This window comes from Columba livia, chromosome 27, assembly GCF_036013475.1.
Source record: "Columba livia isolate bColLiv1 breed racing homer chromosome 27, bColLiv1.pat.W.v2, whole genome shotgun sequence".
In the NCBI taxonomy this organism is placed as follows: Eukaryota; Metazoa; Chordata; class Aves; order Columbiformes; family Columbidae; genus Columba; species Columba livia.
This window is the reverse complement of record NC_088628.1, coordinates 4,286,755-4,307,182: the sequence shown is the minus strand read 5'-3', so window position 1 is coordinate 4,307,182 and position 20,428 is coordinate 4,286,755. Positions and strand designations below refer to the sequence as shown.

Genomic DNA, 20,428 nt, shown 5'->3' with positions numbered 1-20,428 from the left:
ACGAGCTGCAGCCCGGCTGGGCCCCAGAGCCACCGTGAATGAGGCCCAAGAGCTGTTTAAGAACAGCTCAACCCCATCCTGCAGCACAACAGCCCTGGCACGTGTCGGGGTGTTCAGCCTGGAGAAGCTCCAGGGAGAACTTATTGGGGCCTTTCTGTACTTAGAAGGGGCTGATAAGAAAGATGGGACAGACTTCTGAGCAGGGCCTGTTGTGACAGGACAAGGGGTGATGGTTTTAAACTAAAGGAGGGAGATTCAGGCTGGACATGAGGAAGGAATTGTTGCCCTGAGGGTGGTGAGAGCCTGGCCCAGGTTGGCCAGAGAGGGGGTAGATGAACCATCCCTGGAGACATCCCAGGCCAGGCTGGACGGGGCTCTGAGCAACCTGAGCTGGTGAAGATGTCCCTGTGCATGGGGCTGGATGAGCTTTAGACCCTTCAACCCAAACTGTCCTGGGACTCTAAGGCAGCTCCCCAGCCCCCCGAACCCCCACAGGCAGACCCCCATTTTTAGGAGAAGGCCGCTTGCACAGAGCACACACCCCGGGGGCAGGTTTCAGGCCGCCTGTTTCCAGGTACAAGTCTGGCACTCCAAGCTCCCAGCTCAAGTGTTGCTCCCAGCTCAAGTGTTGCTACCAGCACAGACCGTTAACTAACCCACAGTTCTTCAGAAAGGGCTGAATTTCACAATGACCGCTGACCTGAGCTTGAGAGTTTTGGCTGTGAAGAAGAACAGCTCTTCCAGCCCCTCAGCGTTTCCCTGCTCGAGGACAACAGCGGATCACACCACTGCCCGTGGTGCGGGAACGCTGCAACTCGAGGCAGATCTCTGCTCTCAAAATGGGGAGGTCGGTCCCCCTCTGTAGAGCAGGAAACGTCCCAGAGCATCCACCAACACGGCTGCTTCGGCATCTCCTGCTTTGGCCAAGTCAGAACTAAGAGGGTTTAACTGCTCAGCCTCCTCAAACACGAGCAGCAACGCTTCAGGGCTTGTTTCAAAAGGAGACTGAGCAAGCAGTTGGGCACAACAGGAGGGCGACGCTCCGCAGGTGACAGCAGTGCCAGGACAGCAGGAGATTCGCTTGTATTTCAGGAAATATTTCAGACACTGGGCAGCAAAAAAAACAAACCCAACAGAACCCCCTTGGTGGTCACTGGAGAGATCAAACTGCTCTCGGTCAGAAGTGCTGAGGTTATCTCAGCAAAGCGGGGATCCCCTGGCGCAAACTGGGTACGGTCACCGTGGCGTTCTGACCGGTCTGCAACGCCCCAGCGCCACAGCCTGGGCTGCATTCCCAAAGCAGAGCGGCTCGGGAGGAGCCACTTCCTGCTGCTTCCTTTTGTTTTAAACTGTGCTCTTTAGCACCCAAGTTTTGCATCAGGAACTGAATCGCAAGACCGCAGCCAATGTCCGAAACCCGCCCCCCCCGGGCCAGCTGCAGCGCACCACCCGTCCCACAGGACGGGGAGCGGAGGGGACCCCCGCCTGACCCCCTTCCCCACAGCCCCTGGCTGACCTCAACCCCAACACCCGCACCCGGGACCACCGCAGATCAAACCGCGCGTCCATTTTTGAGCTGAAAAATGAGTTCTTTGGCCTAAGATAAGACAATTTAATGATTGTTCAACAACAAGCCAGGAGACGGGCACTGAGGGAGCTCTTGGCTAATGAACCTTCAATGCATAAGCCGGAGCAGCAACTCGAGACCTCAGAGGAACCCAAAGGGGCAAATGCTGATCCAGGTTGAGCTCTGGAAATCGCTGGGAACACAAGGCGGCGGGAAGGCCCCAGGCCAAGGAGACCGTGCTCTCCTACTGCACTAATCTCGTTCTGCACTTTGTCACAATTCCAGAGCAGGAGATTATCCTTAATTTTGTGATAATTACCACAAGCCGCTTTCATTCCCAGCTTTTAAGTGTCTGCTGCTGTACACGTACCAAATGTGGAATCAACACCAACGACCCACGCAAAGGAAAGGCAGCAGAGGTGAGGAACTGCACATCTCCAGCAGAAACGACGCTTCAGGTAGACAAGAGCAGCAGCAAAACCTGCCTGCCCCCGCAAACATAAATCAGCTTTATAAAATCTACTTGTCTAGGTAGAAAATGCAGATATCTTCCACTCGCTCCTCAGTCGCGGCACTCGGCTGTGCCCGTCGCCACCGCGCTGACAGATGGCCTTGCAAAAACTGACTGAACTCCAGCTTCGGGGGCTGAGCGGCCACGGGACAGCACGCGGGTTGGCGGGAGCAGCAGCTCTGCTGAGGGAAGTTCCAACACTTAACAAGCTAACTGAACTGATTCTTATCTGATTTGGTGCAGCTTAATGATGGTGTATTCAGAACCACGAGGAGCGGTTCTGGAGACCCCCAGCAGGAACCCCCCGCTCCCGCCCTGCCCGGGTTTCGTAACACGTTCCTGCACGCTTGACCTGCCGCCTTCAGCTCCTCTTCTCATCCGCACGGCTCCCAGCTGCCCCCATCCCAGCGCTCCAGCTGCTCCGCAGCCGCAGAAATGAAGCTCTGTTGCAGCATTCAGCAATTCTCATCTCTGATTTATCTTTTTGTTTGTTTTTCACATGCCTCTCTATTCACAGCCACAACCACCTTGTCCATCCCCACCACACAGGCATGAATTTACTGTCCAACATAGAAAAGGACGCTGGAGTTTTAGCTCTACTGCACCAGGGAAGCACAGTGACAGGACATGGGGTGATGGCTTCAAACTGAAAGAAAGTAAATTTAGATTAGATATGAGGAAGGAATTGTTGGCCCTGAGGGTGGTGAGAGCCTGGCCCAGGTTGGCCAGAGAGGTGGTAGATGAACCATCCCTGGAGACATCCCAGGCCAGGCTGGACGGGGTCTGAGCAACCTGAGCTGGTGAAGATGTCCCTGTCATGGCAGGGGGGGCACTGGGGAGCTGGGAGGGTCCCTTTGACCCAAACCATTCTTATTTATCCTCTTATGCAATATACAACAAACTCGTGTTCAGACCTTTTCAGGCCCCTGGCGCCCCACTGACCTGGACCACTCGCAGTGCAGGGGGAACCTCAGCAATCCCGGCTCCGTGGGCCCCATGGGGCGTCTGAGCTCACAGAACGGTGCAGGGAGCAGCTCCCTCGGCTCCCCCAGCCCCACACGGGGTGACCTGTGGGGTGTCCTGTGCAGGGACAGCAGTTGGACTCCAAGACCCTGTGGGTCCTTCCAGCTCAGGACATCCTGTGATTCTTTGGGCTTAAAAGCGAACTTCATGAAAAACAGAAAACATTGCCCTTGCTGTCTGCAACTTAGAACGAGCTTCAGTTCAAAACATGGTTTCAAGTTTCACTGATGCACAGAGAATAGATTTCAAAATCTAATCAAAGGAAAACATAAAAAAGTCACTCGGATTTCTCGAAAGGCAAGAGAACCAGTGAAAACCGCACCACAAACCCTGAAAGAGCCACAAGCAGCTCCTATCCACTGAAAAGGAATTTCTTAAAACAGTTTACAAATATCCAGCAGAAGCACCATTTAAGACCCAATAAAGAAGTGTTCTTTATAAGACAGATGTACACACACTCATATTTACAAATCTGAAGTATTTGATGACTTATGATGCCCTAGAAAATGTGAATAACTGGCAGATTCATCTGGACTCATCGCTCAGGTTAGAGACGGTGCTGCATCTTTAATAAAAGCTTCACTGTATTCAAGTGTTTATCAGGAGATACGCAAAGTGGCTGCAACCAGAAATACGTCAGAATATAAATCCCAGGTAAGCTCTTCAGCTGCACCAACATGACCCCTCCGAAAAACGCACCACACTGGAGACTCGGACAGCGGCAATTCCAACAACCACAGCCGGTTTTCCAAGTACGATCCTCTAAAAGTGCTGGACAAGCAGTGTGCAGTTGTTTTTAAAGCACTAAGCTGACAGCAGCCTTTGCAATATTGACATTTAACGCCACCCCAGTGCAATCAGCTGGAAAGCTGTGAGGTTCTGACACACCGCCCGACAGAGCTCGGGGTCTGCTTTGGCACTTGTTTGGTTGAGACCAGAACGTGACACACCTGAGCAGCCCGTGTGGACGGTTAGAGGTGGCGCAGACCGCACCCAGGATGCCGGGCCTGACATCAGCGGCCCCGTCTGCTCCATGCACGACATGCTCAGGTGTGAGTTCCCTGGTATTGTCCTGCTCGTTCCTCACTGTAATTGGGCTTCCGTGCTGGAAGCGCTTTTCTGGGGAGTTGTCAAGGAAATGCGTGAGCGGGGTAAGTCCTGGCGCAGCAGCGTGGCCCCCAAAGGAAGGGGCTGCTCCAGGACGAGGGGGCTGCGCCCAGATGTGTTACTGCAGCTGGGGAGCAACGCTCCTGCCCTGCCTGCTGAGCTCCGAGCTCCATGCACGACGTGCTCAGCGGAGTGCTCAGGTATGTGCTGTCCCAGTTAAAGGTTACACACGTGCAGATGTGTCGCAGCCAAAATGCAGAGAGAAAGGCTGGAAACGAAATGCGTCCATCCAAAGAGACGGCTGTGAGTTCCCGTACGGGACCGCTGATTAAAAGAAATCAATGGGAGAGGGAGGCGATTAGAGAAGGTGCCAGAAAACACGTCTCGGCTGAGCAGCAGCACCTGGACCAGCTGGGATCCCTGAGGAGCGCGCCAGGGTCGGACCGCAGCCAACGGGAAAGGCACGAACCTGCCTCCGAATTCCTGGAAACCAGCGGCCGGTGGGACGGGGCGGGCAGGGCAGCGCTGGGGACAGGGGACACGGCAGCTCAGCAGCCCCCAGACAGGGCCGCTATCTACAACCTGCCCTTCCTGGGTACCCAGGATGACCTGCTTCTGATCACTAAACACACTTTCAAACACAGTTTGATTAAGATGAGAAATGTCAAGTAAGCCACAAGACTGAATAAAAAGTTCTGGTTCTTTTCCCCCGTAAACGCAGCGTCTCCCTGCAGCAGGAACTGCGGCCGCCTGCTCTGCATGCTGGGCACAGCGCTGGTGGAAATAACGGGGAAATTGAGCAAACTGAGATAAATTCTGCTTGTTATATAGAATCTACATACAGTTTTTATACCAAAATGTATCAAATTTTCCCTGGAGCACTTGCTGACAGAATGAATGATTCTTGGGATGGTGCACACAAAACGTTTCCTCTTCCCACCGTCCCCGTCCCTTGGGTGGGCACGGTGATGGGGACACCCCACTCCACACACCTGTGCGCAGGTAAAACACGGCAGGACACCCTCAGCTCCACCTGCAGCTCAGCGGTTATTTGCAGACATAGGAACGCTGGCAGCACCAGGCAGTATTCAAACCAGGAGCTGCCGGAGATAAGTAATCCCATTTAATCCCACCTCGGGCAGCCCGGCCTCGCTCCGCTCGCCGCCCACACCAGCTCCATGCCCCCTTGTGCCATTTCGAGTGCGCAGGAGCCACCTCCACCTTGGGGAGGGAAGGCGACGTTTACAAACCACGATCTGCTGCCCCAGCTCCGCGCTGCACTCCTTTCCCATGCCCTTTGTCTGCTTTATTTGAGCATAAACTCATTAGGGAAACCAACAGCATGGCTTGTACGAATTAAGGGAAGGAGCTCAATGTACCAGTGAGGTAGGACGGGGCCTCAGGGCGCTGCTGATACCCGCCCGATAGCAGTGACACAGCCCGCTCCATCCCTTCCTTCTCTTTGAGCTCCCCAGGAGCCCCCAGCCCATCCTGCCCCAGCACCCCCAGCTTTCTGCTTGAGCCTTTTGAACCCCAAAAGTGCTCTGGGTGCCCCAGGCCCAAGCAGCCCAAGCCCTGTCCGACACAGCCCAGCCGGGCTGCTCAAAGCAAAGCACCCAGCTAAGGGAGCCCAGCGCCCCGGGGCTGGCACGGGGAGGGTTCCGCAGGAAAGGCACCTACCAGCCTATTTGAGTTTTGTTTTCCTGCTTCAGAAATCGACCCGTTTACCCCAGCTCAGCAGGCAGGGCAGGAGCGTTGCTCCCCAGCTGCAGTAACACATCTGGGCGCAGCCCGCTCGTCCTGGAGCAGCCCCTTCCTTTGGGGGCCACGCTGCTGCGCCAGGACTTACCCCGCTCACGCGTTTCCTTGACAACTCCCCAGAAAAGCGCTTCCAGCACGGAAGCCCAATTACAGTGAGGAACGAGCAGGACAAGACCAGGGAAATGAAATTTAAAAAGCACTGATTTGCTTTCTTGTCTCGGATCAGCTGCGTGTAGGAATAAAGGACAATTTCGGAGCGCCGTGTGACACAGCTGACAGAAAAGAGAGACAAAAACCTCATCAAGAGGAGCTCACAATAGCTGACACGCAGCAGCGGAAGAGGCTGCAGCCGTTTGGCTCCACGTTCAGCTCTGTAATTATGCAATCCAGTGGGACGCTCCGGCGAACATCTGCTCGATGGGAAAGGTGCAGCCTTATCTGCACACAGTGTTCCCGCTGCCTCGCGGAGCGGCCGCAGGCTGGGCACTCAACAACACACCCTCCCCGGCACGTCCGAGCGCGCTCCCCCGCCCAGGGCAGCGCAGACGGGCAAGATGCTCCCAAGGTCAACGGCGCGGGGACGCCAGCCGCTTCCCAGCCGCTTCCCAGCCCCAGGCTGCTCTCTTTATTACAACCTACACAGAATTCACAGCAAGCTTGATTAGGATTAATTAGAAGCAGCAAAAATGGCAAGCAGGAAGCGGAACCTCTCCAGGCCAGAAGCAGCTCTCTGAACCCGTGACGACACCCAGCACAGTGGCACCATGTAAAACCACGACGCCCATTTGCAGCGAGGGCGTAGAAGGCTGAATGGCTTTGAAGTCACGTTCCTCACGATCAGCCAGAAGATCTAGAGCAACATCCAGGCGCCCCTTACCTTTGCTCAGGGGCAGGATGAGCTCCGCGTCCCCGGCCCTCCAGCACCACTCACCAGGGCATCTCCTGCCTGCGGGGAGAGCTGCAGCTCGGCAGCGGGAAAACAGAGAACCTGCTGTTGCCTTTCTAGTCGTACCACAAAACCATCAGGGACCTGCGTGTAGTGCGTGACCCCAGGCAGCCCCTGGGACTCTTTTAGTGCGTTCAGATGGAGTTCTCAGCTGCCACAAGGCGCCAGAGAGTCATTTCCCAACCCCAGGTCAGAGCAGCACGAGACAGCTTTGCGAAGGCTTGGTCTGGAATTCACTTCCCGCCTTTGTTTTGTGAGCATTGCCACCTCCCCGCCTGCCGGTGGGATTCAGCACCGTCCTACCTGCTGCTCAGCAGCATCCTCCATTCTGCTCTTCCCCAAGCACCACTAACAAGGGGGAGAAGCACGAGCCGCCTAATCTGAGGTTACACACTGCGTGCTGGAGTCAGAGCAGCGATTGTGCCCCAAACTCACCGAGTTTGTGGTGCGGCACGGCTCGGTGCGTTAGCTGCACGAGGCTTAACGGCAGAGCTCAGCAGCTCCCGGCCAGGTAGGGATTAGCGCTGCTGGAGGTTCTTCACCATCTGCCCTTCGTCAGCTCCCTTTGCCACTCGCCATCTCTGCGAGGACACCCACAAGGCTGCTTACAGGCACGGGACAGGGAATCGGGGGCTGGGGAAAGGATAACTTCACTGTGGCCCACACCAAAAGTTCTCAAGCACAGGGTGTTGTCAGGGAGAGGGCAAAACTCCTTTGACGAGCGAGCAGGCGGTGCCTTCGCACAACATCAGCTCTGCTCCCTTTACCATGCCGCATGTCCCTCGGACGGGTCCCGACCTGCCCTGGCAGAGCACTGGCAAGTCAAAGGCATCAGCCGAGCTGCTTGCAGGAGCAGCACACAGACCCAGAGAGCAGCGGAACACAAGGTACAGCAGACCGCGCCAAACCAGCCCCGGATTTGATCCTCAGCCCTTTCTCACTGGAGCTCTGCAGCTGAACCGCGTCAGCACCTCCGATCCAGGCGGGCCGGGTCTCATTGAAATGGTGGAAGCGATAAAGTGTCTTCCTATCGATGTTCCTTGACAGAGAGCTTACTTGCCTGGCTCATTCACTGTCAAAAATTATTCTCATATTTAAATTTAATGTATTTAAATTACATTTAAAAATATAAGAACACAACTCAAGAAAGATACCCAGCTCCCCAAGTTTTCCTTTCTTCTAAAAGATGTGTTCAAGTCCAGTTACTACAGTCATATCAGGTGAAGGAATCTACCCAGCGTTTCATGATAACCACCCACAACACCAGGATATACACAAGTTACCCCAGCAAGTGCAGTTTTACAACAGGGAGCTCAGCAAGCGGTTGTTTTGCCTGCAGAGCACCCTTCACCAGCACCCTTCACCAGCACCCTTCACCAGCACCCTTCACCAGCACCCTCGAGATGCACCTGGATTTTTAATCCAGTGCAGTATTTCCTGATTTACTCCATCGCCAAAGCTGCTCGGCTAAATCCTCTAAGATTTAATTCCACTCTTGCTAATGTCGCTTGACAGAGATTTTCCAGGGGTGCTCAAACACCGAAGACTTGAAAGGGGATTTCAGAACGTGGTTGCGTACAACATGCGTCACTGGATATAAAGTCCTTTTGCGAGGCTGCTTGCACCAGGTTGAGTAAACTCTGCTTCACCAACCACTTCTAGGTTGCTACGGGTGCTGCTGACAACACCGCAACATGCACACGTACGAACAGGTCTGCGCCGCAACAGCGGGGACAGGACCTGGGGCTGGGGGACACCTGTAGCTTCGACCTGCTTCAAACACAGGTGACAAGGCAAAAGCATCAGGTTGAATTTCTGGACCTGCTTTGAGAACACAGGTCTGTGGTACAGCCCTCAAGGAGCACGACTTCTACACAGTTTAGATGTAATTTTCAAGCTCCCACTAAAGACATGCAGTTAAAAGACATAATAGGGAAAGTGGACCACCTTTGTTCAAGACATCTACTTGCAAACCAACCGAAGCTTTTGCTGTCGTAATGACTAGAAATTCAAGCTGTCCAGCTGCCTGCGTGTCTCACCTGAGCTCATCAGGCACCAAGCGGTCAGAGATTTCTCGGCCTCATTCAGAATGAACCACCCCAGCTCACAGGTGGCGGAACACCAGGTGTGGCTGCGATGTGCTGCTCCCGTCCGTGTGTTCACTGTCCTCGCCACAGCACCCACCGATTCCACACAGCCCAGCCAAACCCTACGGCAGCCACAGCGGGGCCAGCCAGCTCTTCAGGAGCAAACTCTGTTTAATCATAGAATAGATAGAATAGTTTGTGTTGGAGGGACCTTCCCAGCTCCCCAGTGTCCCCCCTGCCATGACAGGGACATCTTCACCAGCTCAGGTTGCTCAGACCCCGTCCAGCCTGGCCTGGGATGTCTCCAGGGATGGTTCATCCACCACCTCTCTGGCCAACCTGGGCCAGGCTCTCACCACCCTCAGGGCAACAATTCCTTCCTCATGCCCAGCCTGAATCTCCCTCCTTTAGTTTAAACCATCACCCCTTGTCCTGTCACAACAGGCCCTGCTCAAAAGCCTGTCCCCATCTTTCTTCTCAGCCCCTTTTAAGTCTGAAAAGGCCACAATAAGGTCTCCCCAGCGCTTTTCTTCTCCAGCTGAACACCCTCAGTCTCAACCTGTCCTCCCAGCACCGGCTGGTGCTGCTCATGGGCCCCAGGGAGCTGGGGAGGCCATAAAGGAGCTGCCCTGTCACTTATCAGCTCCATCCCAGGTGCTGCAAATCCTTCCAGACGGATCCTGTCCCTCCCTGACGCGCCAGCACCTCCTCTGCCCCAGCCTGAGGGGGGTCCCAAACCTCCAGCCCCTCCATCGAGGGGCAGCTCCAGCCAGACCACACACCCACGTTGTGAGACTGAGGAAGGACCTTCAGGGCAAAAGCTGTGGCCGCAAGGCATGGGGGCCTGCAGATGGGAATACATTTAAACTATTGCTCACCACCATGGTCTTTTCCCACCAGCCTTGTTAAAGCCACTCTCTGCCACGAGAATGGTTTGGTCGGATGCTCCTGCTCTGCCCTAACAAAAGCCCCTGAACAGATGGAACAAAACGAGTCACAGCAGAACAAGCTCAAAAGATGAAGTGTGCAGCCAAATTCCTAACTCAAAGTTCAGCAAGTAGCCTCTTCCCTCCCTGGGATCCCGGCTGTAGCACAGCAAACAGTGACTCAGCCACTACAAAATAACGACCTTCTTAACAACAGTTCTAGAGCTCTTGGGAGGAAATACACACAGGTGAGACAGCGGTAGACGGCAGGAGGAGACGAGCTGGTGCCTGTGCTGGGCTGCAAGGCGCTTCAGCAACACTACACTGCTGAGGATGGACGAGCCCTCCTGCCCCAGGACCAGGAGCTGCAGGACACCGACCGGCCGACGCTCACAGGGCAGGTCAGCAAAGCAGCTTCTCCAGCCCCGTCGGGAGGATTTCCACTCGGAGGCTGAGTCAGGCATTCATTACTTCTACTAAACCAAGTGCAGCTAAGTCCATTTATTTACTCATTTGGGAACAAGCTTTGCTCCAGGTACATGTCCAAACTGAAGATGTGAAAGAACAAAGAGCAAAATCCAATAAAGCACTTGGGCTCCCGCAGCGCTGCACAAGCGGAACCGAGGCGCTGGTTACCCCAAACTCCCGCGGGCTGGGGCCACTCCTGATTCCTGGTGCTGTTTTCCCAGTCCAGCCACAATTCCCCGTGCGAGCAGCAGCTCGGTTTGGGATTCACAAGAACAGAGAGCACGGTCGCTGCTGCGTTGTTCACCGGGCAAGCGTTACACTTACCCTTTGTACCCCACCCTTGCACGGGATATAGGAGCGGACAAGGTCTTTCCGAGGTGATTTTGTGGTTTCTAGGACATGTTTGACAGCAGACTGTCATTAGGAGAGAAAACCCAAGTGAGTGTGGAGCTGAACCCCAGCCAGCTGGGTCTGTGCTCCCCCAGCTCCGGGGCTGTGGGTCTCAGCGCTGCGGTAACGAAAGGCATTCGTTAAACACAGAGCGCTACAGCTGGAGCCATCGGGCTGCAAAGCGTCTTGGGAAGAGCTCGGGCTGCTGGACACGCGGCTCATCCACCTGCGTTGAGGTGCAACTGGGAACAACGTCTGGGCTTGCAGGTCCTAAACCAGAGTCCTGAACCATCAACAGCTGAACTCCTGAACCTCCCCAGGGCTTTAGTCAACACGGAAAATCACAGAATCAAAGAATCGACTGGGTTGGAAAAGACCTCAGAGCTCATCGAGTCCAAGCCTTGGTCCAACTCTAGTCCATTGACTAGATCATGGCACTAAGTGCCATGGCCAATCTCAGTTTCAAAACCTCCGGGGCCGGTGAGTCCAGCACCTCCCTGGGCAGCCATTCCAATGCCTGACCACTCTCTCTGCAAAGAATTGCTTTCTCATCTCCAGCCTCAATTTCCCCTGGCAGAGTTGAAGCCCATGGCCCCTTGTCCTATTGCTGATGCCTGGGAGAAGAGCCCAATCCCCACCTGGCTAGAACTGCCCTTCAGGTAGTTCTGGAGAGTGCTGAGCTCAGCTCTAAGCCTCCTCTTCTCCAGACTAAACAAGCCCAGCTCCCTCAGCCTCTCCCCATGGGTCTTGTGTTCAAGTCCCTTCCCCAGTCTTGTTGCTCTTCTCTGGACCCGCTCCAGCACTTCAATCTCTTTCCTGAGCTGAGGGGCCCAGAACTGAACACAACACTCCAGGTGTGGCCTCCCCAATGCAGAGCACAGGGGAAGGATCACTGCCCTTGGCCTGCTGACCACGCTCTTTTGGATACAGGACAGGACACCATTGGCCTCCTTGGCCACCTGGGCACACTGTTGGCTCATGTTGAGCTTCCTGTCCATCAGTCCCCCAGGTCCCTTTCTGTCTGACTGCTCTGCAGCCACTCTGTGCCCAGCCTGGAGCGCTGCAGGGGGTTGTTGTGACCAAAGTGCAGGACCCGGCACTTGGCCTTGTTGAACTTCATCCCATTGGAATGAGCCCATTTTTCCAGTCTATCCAGAGCCCTCCTGCCTTCCAGCAGGTCGACACTCCCTCCCAACTTGGTGTCATCAGCAAATTTGCTGATGATGGTCTCAATCCCCTCATCTAAATCATCAATAAAGATGTTAAATAGGACTGGACCCAACCCTGACCCCTGGGGACACCACTAGTGACCGGCCGCCAGCTGGATGCAGCCCCATTCACCAGCACTCTCTGGGCCCTCCAGCCAGTTCTTAACCCAGCATAGAGTACACTTGTCCAAAATCTGCCCTATGAAGAACAGGTATAGAATAAAGTAAGGTTAGGTTATGGTTGGACTTGATGATCCTGAGGGTCTCTTCCAACCGAAGTGATTCTATGATTCTGTAATAATAAAAGACAGCAGCATCTAGTGAACTTCAGTCTACCATTTCTGAACTACGAAGAAGAATCTCACAGGATCTTTAATACTGTTTGCTAAGACTTCAATGAAGCCAGAAATTCAGTCGTTTTCCTGAACTGTAACACTCTGAGGCCGGACCAGCCAAACTGACGCTGCTGCCGGCTGGCGAAGGAGCAGGGACGGCAGCACCGGCTGCTGCGTCTGCAGAGAGAGAGAAACCGGGGCCAGGCACGCACGCGCCACTCGTGTCCTCGGGAAAGCACCTCCAGCCCCTCGCTCACGTGTCCCCTCCCAGCCCCGATCTCTCTGTTTTGTGATGTGTTTCGGGGTGGAAGAGACACACGTAGGTGGTACCACTGGCCAAAAGACACGCAACAGCTCTCGCAGGGGAATATACCACACACAGGGCTGACATGGGAGCTCCCGCGGCTTAAAGTCTACATCTCCTGGCTCCCAACCCAGCAATCTTCTTCCAGATGGCTCAAGCCCGTAGATCCGCACCCACCACCCAGCGCGGCTCCTGCGGCCTCACCGGTGGGGTCAGGGAGGTTTAATGAACAGGTTATTTTTACAAACCGCGGCAATGTGGAAGTCGGAGGGTTAGAGCGGCTGGGCGTTGAAGCTTTCCGCGGGAAGAGGACAAGGCAGGCGTGAGGACGCAGAACCCCGGACCTGAGCGCTCTGCAGCTCTGGATGGGGAGAAACTCCTCGGCTTCCTCTTCACCAAAACGGGTGCGTTGGTTTTGCCAGAATTTAAAGGCCAACCATATGGCAAAGGATGCTTGGAGACCATTATCTGGGCAAGTCAAAGTAACCAAAAGGTGCCCTAACAGAAAGCATTAGGAAACAGGCAGCACTTGCCACTTCTGTCAGTAACATTCCCTTTTCCTCTGGGTGAGCAGCTGCTGTTCAGGCCCATTTTATCCCCCCTTCCTTCCTTGGATTAAGTTATTTTCACCCCACCTCACCCTTACAGATTAAAGTTGTTCTTCACCCCACCACAGGAAAACTTGCATTTACATTTCCTTTCTTCAGAGCCTGTATAAACCCATCTCGATCCTCTCGGGCACCGTTTGCTCTTCGTGCTGCTCGCTCCCAGCCTTCTCGAACTCCTGGTTTGCAGCTCACAAAAGAGTTCCAAAATAAAACTAACGTTGGTGTTTTAAAACGCGGGGGCTGGGGAAGCCACAGCACCTCTGAGATCCGTTATAAACCTGAAATCCCAGATACCCCTTGGATGCTCACGCATTGCATCCCACCAATACAAAACCAGAGATTGCACGTATTAATGAAGTTTCTCCCAAATTATCACGGAGTCCCGACAAGCAGCCCGCTATCTGCATTTCACCAATTTAATACCAGCCTACACTGGCCAGCCCTTCATCTGGGTACGATGGGCAACCCGGTTTGCTACAGCAAAGTGAAACAGATAAGGCGGTTGCTGTCTTTAACTGAAATATAATGATGAAGTACATGGTCTTTCTGCTTCATTTTCAAGACAGACTCACATTTATCAGGACTTGGAGGCTTTCTGCAAGTGAAAACTGCAATTATCCATAGGAAACGCATTGGGTTGGTCCATGAAGCAGCTGCAGGAGCAATTAGCAGATTCAGGATGTTCACTCCTTGAGTTTCTCATTTTCTTTAATGCGCATTTTCTAGCATGATCAGTCTAGAGGCCTCTTTTGAGAAAGAGCGTCCTAGATAGTTAATCCAGCAGGATTCCTGCTTAACACTGACATGAAAACAAACATCCAGCGCTCCGAGACCACGGTGAAGGAAGACTGTCACTCCTCCCCCCCCAGCAAAATGAATTTAAGCTGATTTGAGAAGAAGTCTCCTGGAATTAAAACAACCCCCCAGTATGCATATCAAAAGCTACAAAACGCAGCACAACATGCACCCCCTACAAAAGTCTTAATTATCTGGTAACAGAAGTTAGACTAACGTAAAAAAAACCAGTAGCAAATTAAGCAAAGGCAATTGTTAGCCTTCCAGATCTCAGTTCTGCTCACTGAACAAACAGTCCTTCCCAACACAGAAATTACCCTGTAACATGTGCTATTTAAACCCGCAAATAATCACCACCTGTTAGGCCAGACTTAAAAACGTTGCCTTATTTCTGGATTCCACCTGAGCAAACGTTTGCCGCGGAGAGCACGTCATTTACCGCTGACAAGCACGGCTGCAACCTGGTGGCATTTTCCGCTGCCTCTGGAGTTGGGGGCTGTTTCACATCTATAGTTTGCACTTGTGCCAGCAAACTCTCTGCTATTTGTACGCTGTCCCCACCAACACGCACCCCGACAGATGGGAAGAGCGGCAGCAAACACACACAGCAAGGAAAACTGTCATTTTTAAGACGACATCCATTTCAAAGCGACATTTAAAGAGCGGTTTCAGGTGCGGCGCCTGCCCCCTCGCAGCGCGGGGGCCGGACGGCGTTACCGTCAGCACGCGCTGCGGCGGCTGCGCCGGCGGGAGCCGCGCAGCGGGGAACGGGGAGAACCGAGATGCACGTCGGCATCGAAATGGAGCGACGGGAGGTGCCACCGGGCACCGTCCAGGAAGGAGCCGGCGGGCAGACGGTGATTCAGCCAGCTCCCTCCCTCCGGAAAGCGCAGCCAGGGACAATTTTGCCTTGGAAAAACCCATGAAATTTGGTCCATCGGATGTGCGGAGAGACTATAGAAAGAAAACCACCGCAGCATCTTTGCCATCAGCTGCTGTATCCCGCCCGCACTAGAGGCTTTGAAAAGATCTTGCTTCTGCTACTGCCCAGGTCACAGAAAGTGCCAAACACGACAAGCAAGCATTGAGATGGGCAAATTTTCCCTGTTTTTTTTTATTTTTAGAGGGGTTAGCAAAGTGCCATCACTTCTGCCTCTCCACTTGTGTCACAAAGTCAGCAGGAACTTCAGCTCCCCCAGCTCTGTTGTGTTGCTGGGCCTCTTTACACCGGCCTCGCTAGACCCCTCGCACCAGGCCCGAAGGTTTTCCTTCAATCTCTCAGATGTTCAGGACCTCAAGTAAAATCAATGGACGTCAGAGACGACTCCAGCGAAGCTGGGCTGCCAGAATCTGACTCACTTTGGACAAAGCGGTAATGAAACTGAGCGGGTTCCAAGAGCGGAAAACCAGCCGCGTCTCATCTCGGCGACCGTAACCCACCGGATCTTATCAGCCGTGCGGGCACGGCAGGACGGACTGCTGCCGGCCGCTCCATCTGATGCGCGTGGTGTCACCCCATCTCTTCAAATTGCCAACTACATACAAATATTTCTGAACTATTTCTCACAAACCCTCTGGGAGCCGTACCAACCAAAACTGCTCCTGATGCTCGAGGTGCTCGGATGGGTACAAACTGGCCTTAATTCCCGGAGCTTGTTCAGCCATGAGTGGAAAAAGAAGACCCAAGGTGGCCCCTCTGAACTGGGCTGTAGGCAGTGAAAGGACCCGCGCTGACGGGCGTTCACACGGGCATTCGCACAGTAACCGCGGCAGCTCTGCGGCGACGCTGCTGACCTGGCCGAACCGCAGAAACACCAACTGGATACCCAAGAGCCCAGAGGATGCTGTTAACCTGCCCCTCAAACAAAATCAGTTCCCCGCACTAATCAGGAAATATAAAACTGGGAACACCTAGAAGCCATTCATTTCATGCACAGAAACAATACTGTTGAGATTTTTCTGGGTAATGAACTAGCAGCAAAGCCTACCAAGACCACAAAGCGCTCCAAAGCAGCAAAGTGAAGGGTGTCTCACCGCCCTCCCGCCCCACACGAAGGGGAAGAGGGAGAGCAGGTTACGACAACCCACATCACTCCTGTTTTAAATATAAGGCAGCATTGCTTTTATTCTCCCCGCCTCATTCCTCCCATCCCTCTTGCCCCACATGGGGCTGAGCACGACAACACTGCTCAGCTGGAGAGTGCACAGCTGGATGCCACACAGCTGGAGAGCGCACAGCTGGATGCCCCCACAGCTGGAGAGCACACGGCTGGATGCCCCACAGCTAGATGCCCCATAGCTGGAGAGCGCACAGCTGGATGCCCCACAGCTGGAGAGCGCACAGCTGGACGTCCCACAGCTGGAGAGCGCACAGCTGGACGCCCCACAGCTGGAGAGCGCACAGCTGGACGCCCCACAGCTGGACGCCCCACAGCTGGAGAGTGCACAGCTGGACGCCCCACAGCTGGAGAGCGCACAGCTGGACGCTCCACAGCTGGAGAGCGCACAGCCTCACCCAGGCTGGCACAAAATGAGTTTGTGCATCAAGCTTGAGCTCAGGAGAGCCCGACTTTGCGAATGATGCTCCTTTAATGGAGGACACGGGCGTTTTTCATGTCAGTCCTCAAGTCCATGGGGTTGTGCTTCCCCAGGCTCAGTGGCCGTCTCAGTCACTGGAGATCTGGCCCTCAGCTCCCCTGGGGTGACGGAACATAAAGCAGCAACTGAGAATGGCAAACTGCAAGGGGAAGAAAAAACTATACCCGGCAATTTCAACAACATCTCGCCAGGCGTCAAATGAAATGTCAAAATAATCCTGAATAATTGTCACGGAGGCACCCTGTAGGTTAATTTAAGGGACAACAAGGTCCAAAACCAACTTTTATTAAACCGGTGAGAAACAGGGTTTTAGCACTCCAAAGTGACTTAAATAAAGGTTCGGATATCAGTTGAGGAAAATTATTGAGGCAGCAACTAATACAACAGGCGGTCCACAGTGTGCATGCACGTGGCTTCACCAAAACAATGCTGGAGCCATCCCTGAGTCCCGGAGAAGTACACACTTGCCTAAACACGGTGTGGGATTATTTTTATAGAGATACACATACTCGTAGTGAGTACGGGAAGTGCACAGTCGCGATTCCGCGAGGGTAAATTTATAATACACCCGCAATCCTGCAAGGGTTAATTTACTCACATGTGCAAGTGTGCACGGAATCCTACACGTGCTTATGTGGAAGCACGGGAGGAAAATACACTCGTGATTGTGCGAGGAAATAATTTATACACGTGCTCGTATTGGGCACGGAAAGTTACGCGTGCAAGTGTGCACGGGAGGAAAATACACTCGCGATTGTGCGAGGAAATAATTTAAAGTACGCGTGCAAATGTGCACGGAAAGTTACACGTGCAAATGTGCACGGGAGGAAAATACACCCGCGATTCTGCGAGGATTAATTTTACACGTGCTCATATTGAGCAGGCAAAGTATAAATATACAATCCTGCGAGAAGTTTTCCTCACCCCCGTGGCGGCGAGGCAGGCGCAGTCTCCATCCCAGGGGGCTCTCGGCGGCAGCATCGCGCTCGTGCTCCGAGAGACCCGCGGCAATGGGCGGAGTCTCGACGAGAGTCCCGTTTCTATTGGCTGATCAGATCTGACTGCAGACATTCTAGAAGCGTCTCTGCACCCCCACACTGGCTGTGGGTGCCCCTGAAGCCTCCAAACATCCCCCACACTGGCCGCAGGTGCCCAGTGGCTCACTGGCGCCCTGGCACTCCCTTCTCCTAATGGCCCTGGCCAGGGGCTCTGGGGCCAAACAAAAGAAGCTGTCAGCCTCAAACAGCAGAGAGAAAGGGAGATGCGCCTACTCCTTCCATTCTGAAAGAGGGAGGGGGAGAGAGGGGGGTTTGCATTCTGCCACACATTTCTAGCCCAAATCTCCCCCCCTTTAGTTAAAACTATCACCCCTTGATGAGAGTCCCGTTTCTATTGGCTGATCAGATCTGACTGTAGACATTCTAGAAGCATCTCTGCACCCCCACACTGGCTGTGGGTGCCCCTGAAGCCTCCAAACATCCCCCACACTGGCCCAGCTCAGTGTGCCTGGCACTCCCTTCTCCTAACGGCCCTGGCCAGGGTGCTCCGGGCCAAACAAAAGAAGCTGTCAGCCTCAAACAGCAGAGAAAGGGGGAGATGTGCCATACTGAAGGAGGGAGGGGGGTCTGCATTCTGCCACAATAATTCTACTCTTGCAGAATCACAACCAGGTCACCAGCAGGTTATGACACAGTCCAGACACCCATTTCGAAGAGCAGCGGCCCAACGTGGCCAGAGCTCGAGTTACGTTAAGGACAAGTTTCCAGCACCAGCCCTGCCAAACAACTGTGTGAAATCAGCCACCCGGCCTCCAAAGCAGCAGATCTCTGTGCCTCCTATGGAAAAACACATGGAACAGCTGGGGAATTACTTTGAATTACTAAATTCAGCAAAAGAGTAGGGACCCGACTGGCTCCCAGCCCAGCACTGCCCTCCGCGGCTCAGCCGTCCCCGGGAGCTCGGTGCTGGCTGAGGTCGAATTGCTCCCACATCTTCTGGAGAAGAAATTCAGAGGCATCTCCCATGGTACAGGAACACAGAGAATCTGAATTTGAAGAGTCAGTAGTTTAAATGAAGTTATTAACCACTCCGACTACATGGACCCTGGAAGCACAGAGCAGGCATTTCGCAGGAGCCACCACGGCCCACGTGGGAGCATCGCTCAGCAACAGCTCCCGCAGGCACCGCCGGGACCGCTGCAGACGCCGAAACCAGCGGCAGGGAAGCCGTAGCGGCGGCAGCACGAGGCACAAGCCCAGTTCACCATCACTCCCCTGCGCGGCTGGGAGAGATTTAATGTTGCGCAGTAAAATGAAAAGCAGAGTTTGAGCTGCTTGGAGTTTGACCGGTACCAAGCTCCCCGTGTCACTGACGGTGCTGTCCCAACAGCGCGCCGCGACACTTTAATGACCACAAACGAGGCAAAGCTGCCCTCGTCTTGTAATCCGTTAATTCCTCCCGGTTCAGGAGACCGAGCTGTTTCACCCAGAACAAAGACATGAGCTTGTTCGTGCGGTGTTCCCATGCCCAGCTGATCTCCAGCCCTTTCAGAAGCAGCAGCGTATCTGCCCCGGTTGGTCTGGTGACAAACCCCGGCCCGTGTCACCCCGTTTCCTCTGCCGGACCCACGAACACCGGCCCTTCCCCTCTGGACTGTGCAACCGTGGAGGTGCCAGAGCAGCTGGTTTCCAACCTCTCTTTATCTTCCCCACCCTCTCCAATAGACAATTTCTGCAAAGAGAACACGCAGATTTTGCTCATTACAGAGGAGACGAGGATTGTGCCCCCTCGATGAGCGTGCAAAGCCTTTGCACCCCTCACGCCAAACGCAAACCGTACAGGCAGTGGATTGACATTGCAAGGTTGGTTTTCTGCAGCTCCAGTTGTAATGTCTGCAAAGCTCTGCAATTATCCAGAGGGACAGCTCTTCTAACATTAATTTGCCAACTGTACAGAATGTGCAATCTCCACGCTAAATAAACAATTTAAAAAAACACACACCACAGCGCTGTTCTTCACATTTCAATCATTTCAGCCTTTTTTCTGTGTCACAGTAAATAACAGAACCCTTTGCACTAGAAACCAACTCTCTTGTCATCTGTGTTTGTGTTTTTTGAACAGAATTAGGGAAGAGCAGTGATTTTACAGCATTCAAAGAAAAGGCAAGGGAGTAACTCACAGGGTAAGAGACCCGCAGGCTCTCCCGGAGCCGTGAGATGATGAAACCAGCCGCGGTTCCCAGTGACATCGGACGGGCCGCGAGCACTGGGGCGGCTGAACACGTTGAAGCCGCCAGATCCCCCCACGTGCTCTGACTCAGCCCGGGTTCCGCACCACAAACCAGCGTGGACACCCACACGTACGCTGGGGAAGCCACAAGAACGCGCGATGGAAGAAGACAACACTTCATTAGGGGTTGACAGCATCTTCTGTTCAAACATGTGGGTGAGAAGAGACAAAGTGACAGAAAAGCTGCTCCTATCACTTTTAGCTTTTTAATTACAGAACACGTTTCCGAGAAAGTCCTGAGGTTAACTCAGCTACTGGCAACACTGCGACTCGCACAAACAAGCGCCTGGGTGCTTAGGAACAGGGTATTTCTGAGACCTACCTAAAGAAGGAAAAAGCCCAACACGACCGTGTTCTCCTCGGCTCTTCGAGGGCTGCTCGGCGAGGCCACGCTGCCCTCTGGGGTCACCCAGACTGGAGCTGGAGGGCAGGAAAGGCAGCAGAGGCTTCCCCAGAAAGACAAAACTCACTTCGCACCGGTCGCCACATGGGTTGTTTAAACGACC

The 20,428-nt window shown here is 53.9% G+C and overlaps 1 protein-coding gene across 8 annotated transcripts in view; it reads right to left on the bottom strand.

Moving 5' to 3' along the window:
* The window catches only part of PIP5K1C (phosphatidylinositol-4-phosphate 5-kinase type 1 gamma), a 51,141-nt gene that overhangs the window by 24,074 nt on the left and 6,639 nt on the right, over positions 1-20,428 (bottom strand). The window contains exon 1 of one of the 8 annotated variants that reach the window (XM_065042397.1): positions 4,052-4,160. The exons of the other annotated variants lie outside the window; for them this stretch is intronic. Coding sequence (XP_064898469.1) covers positions 4,052-4,145 — 94 coding nt within the window. The 5' untranslated portion in view covers positions 4,146-4,160. Of the gene's footprint in view, positions 1-4,051; positions 4,161-20,428 lie in introns of those variants that run through there. 8 annotated transcript variants of the gene reach the window in all.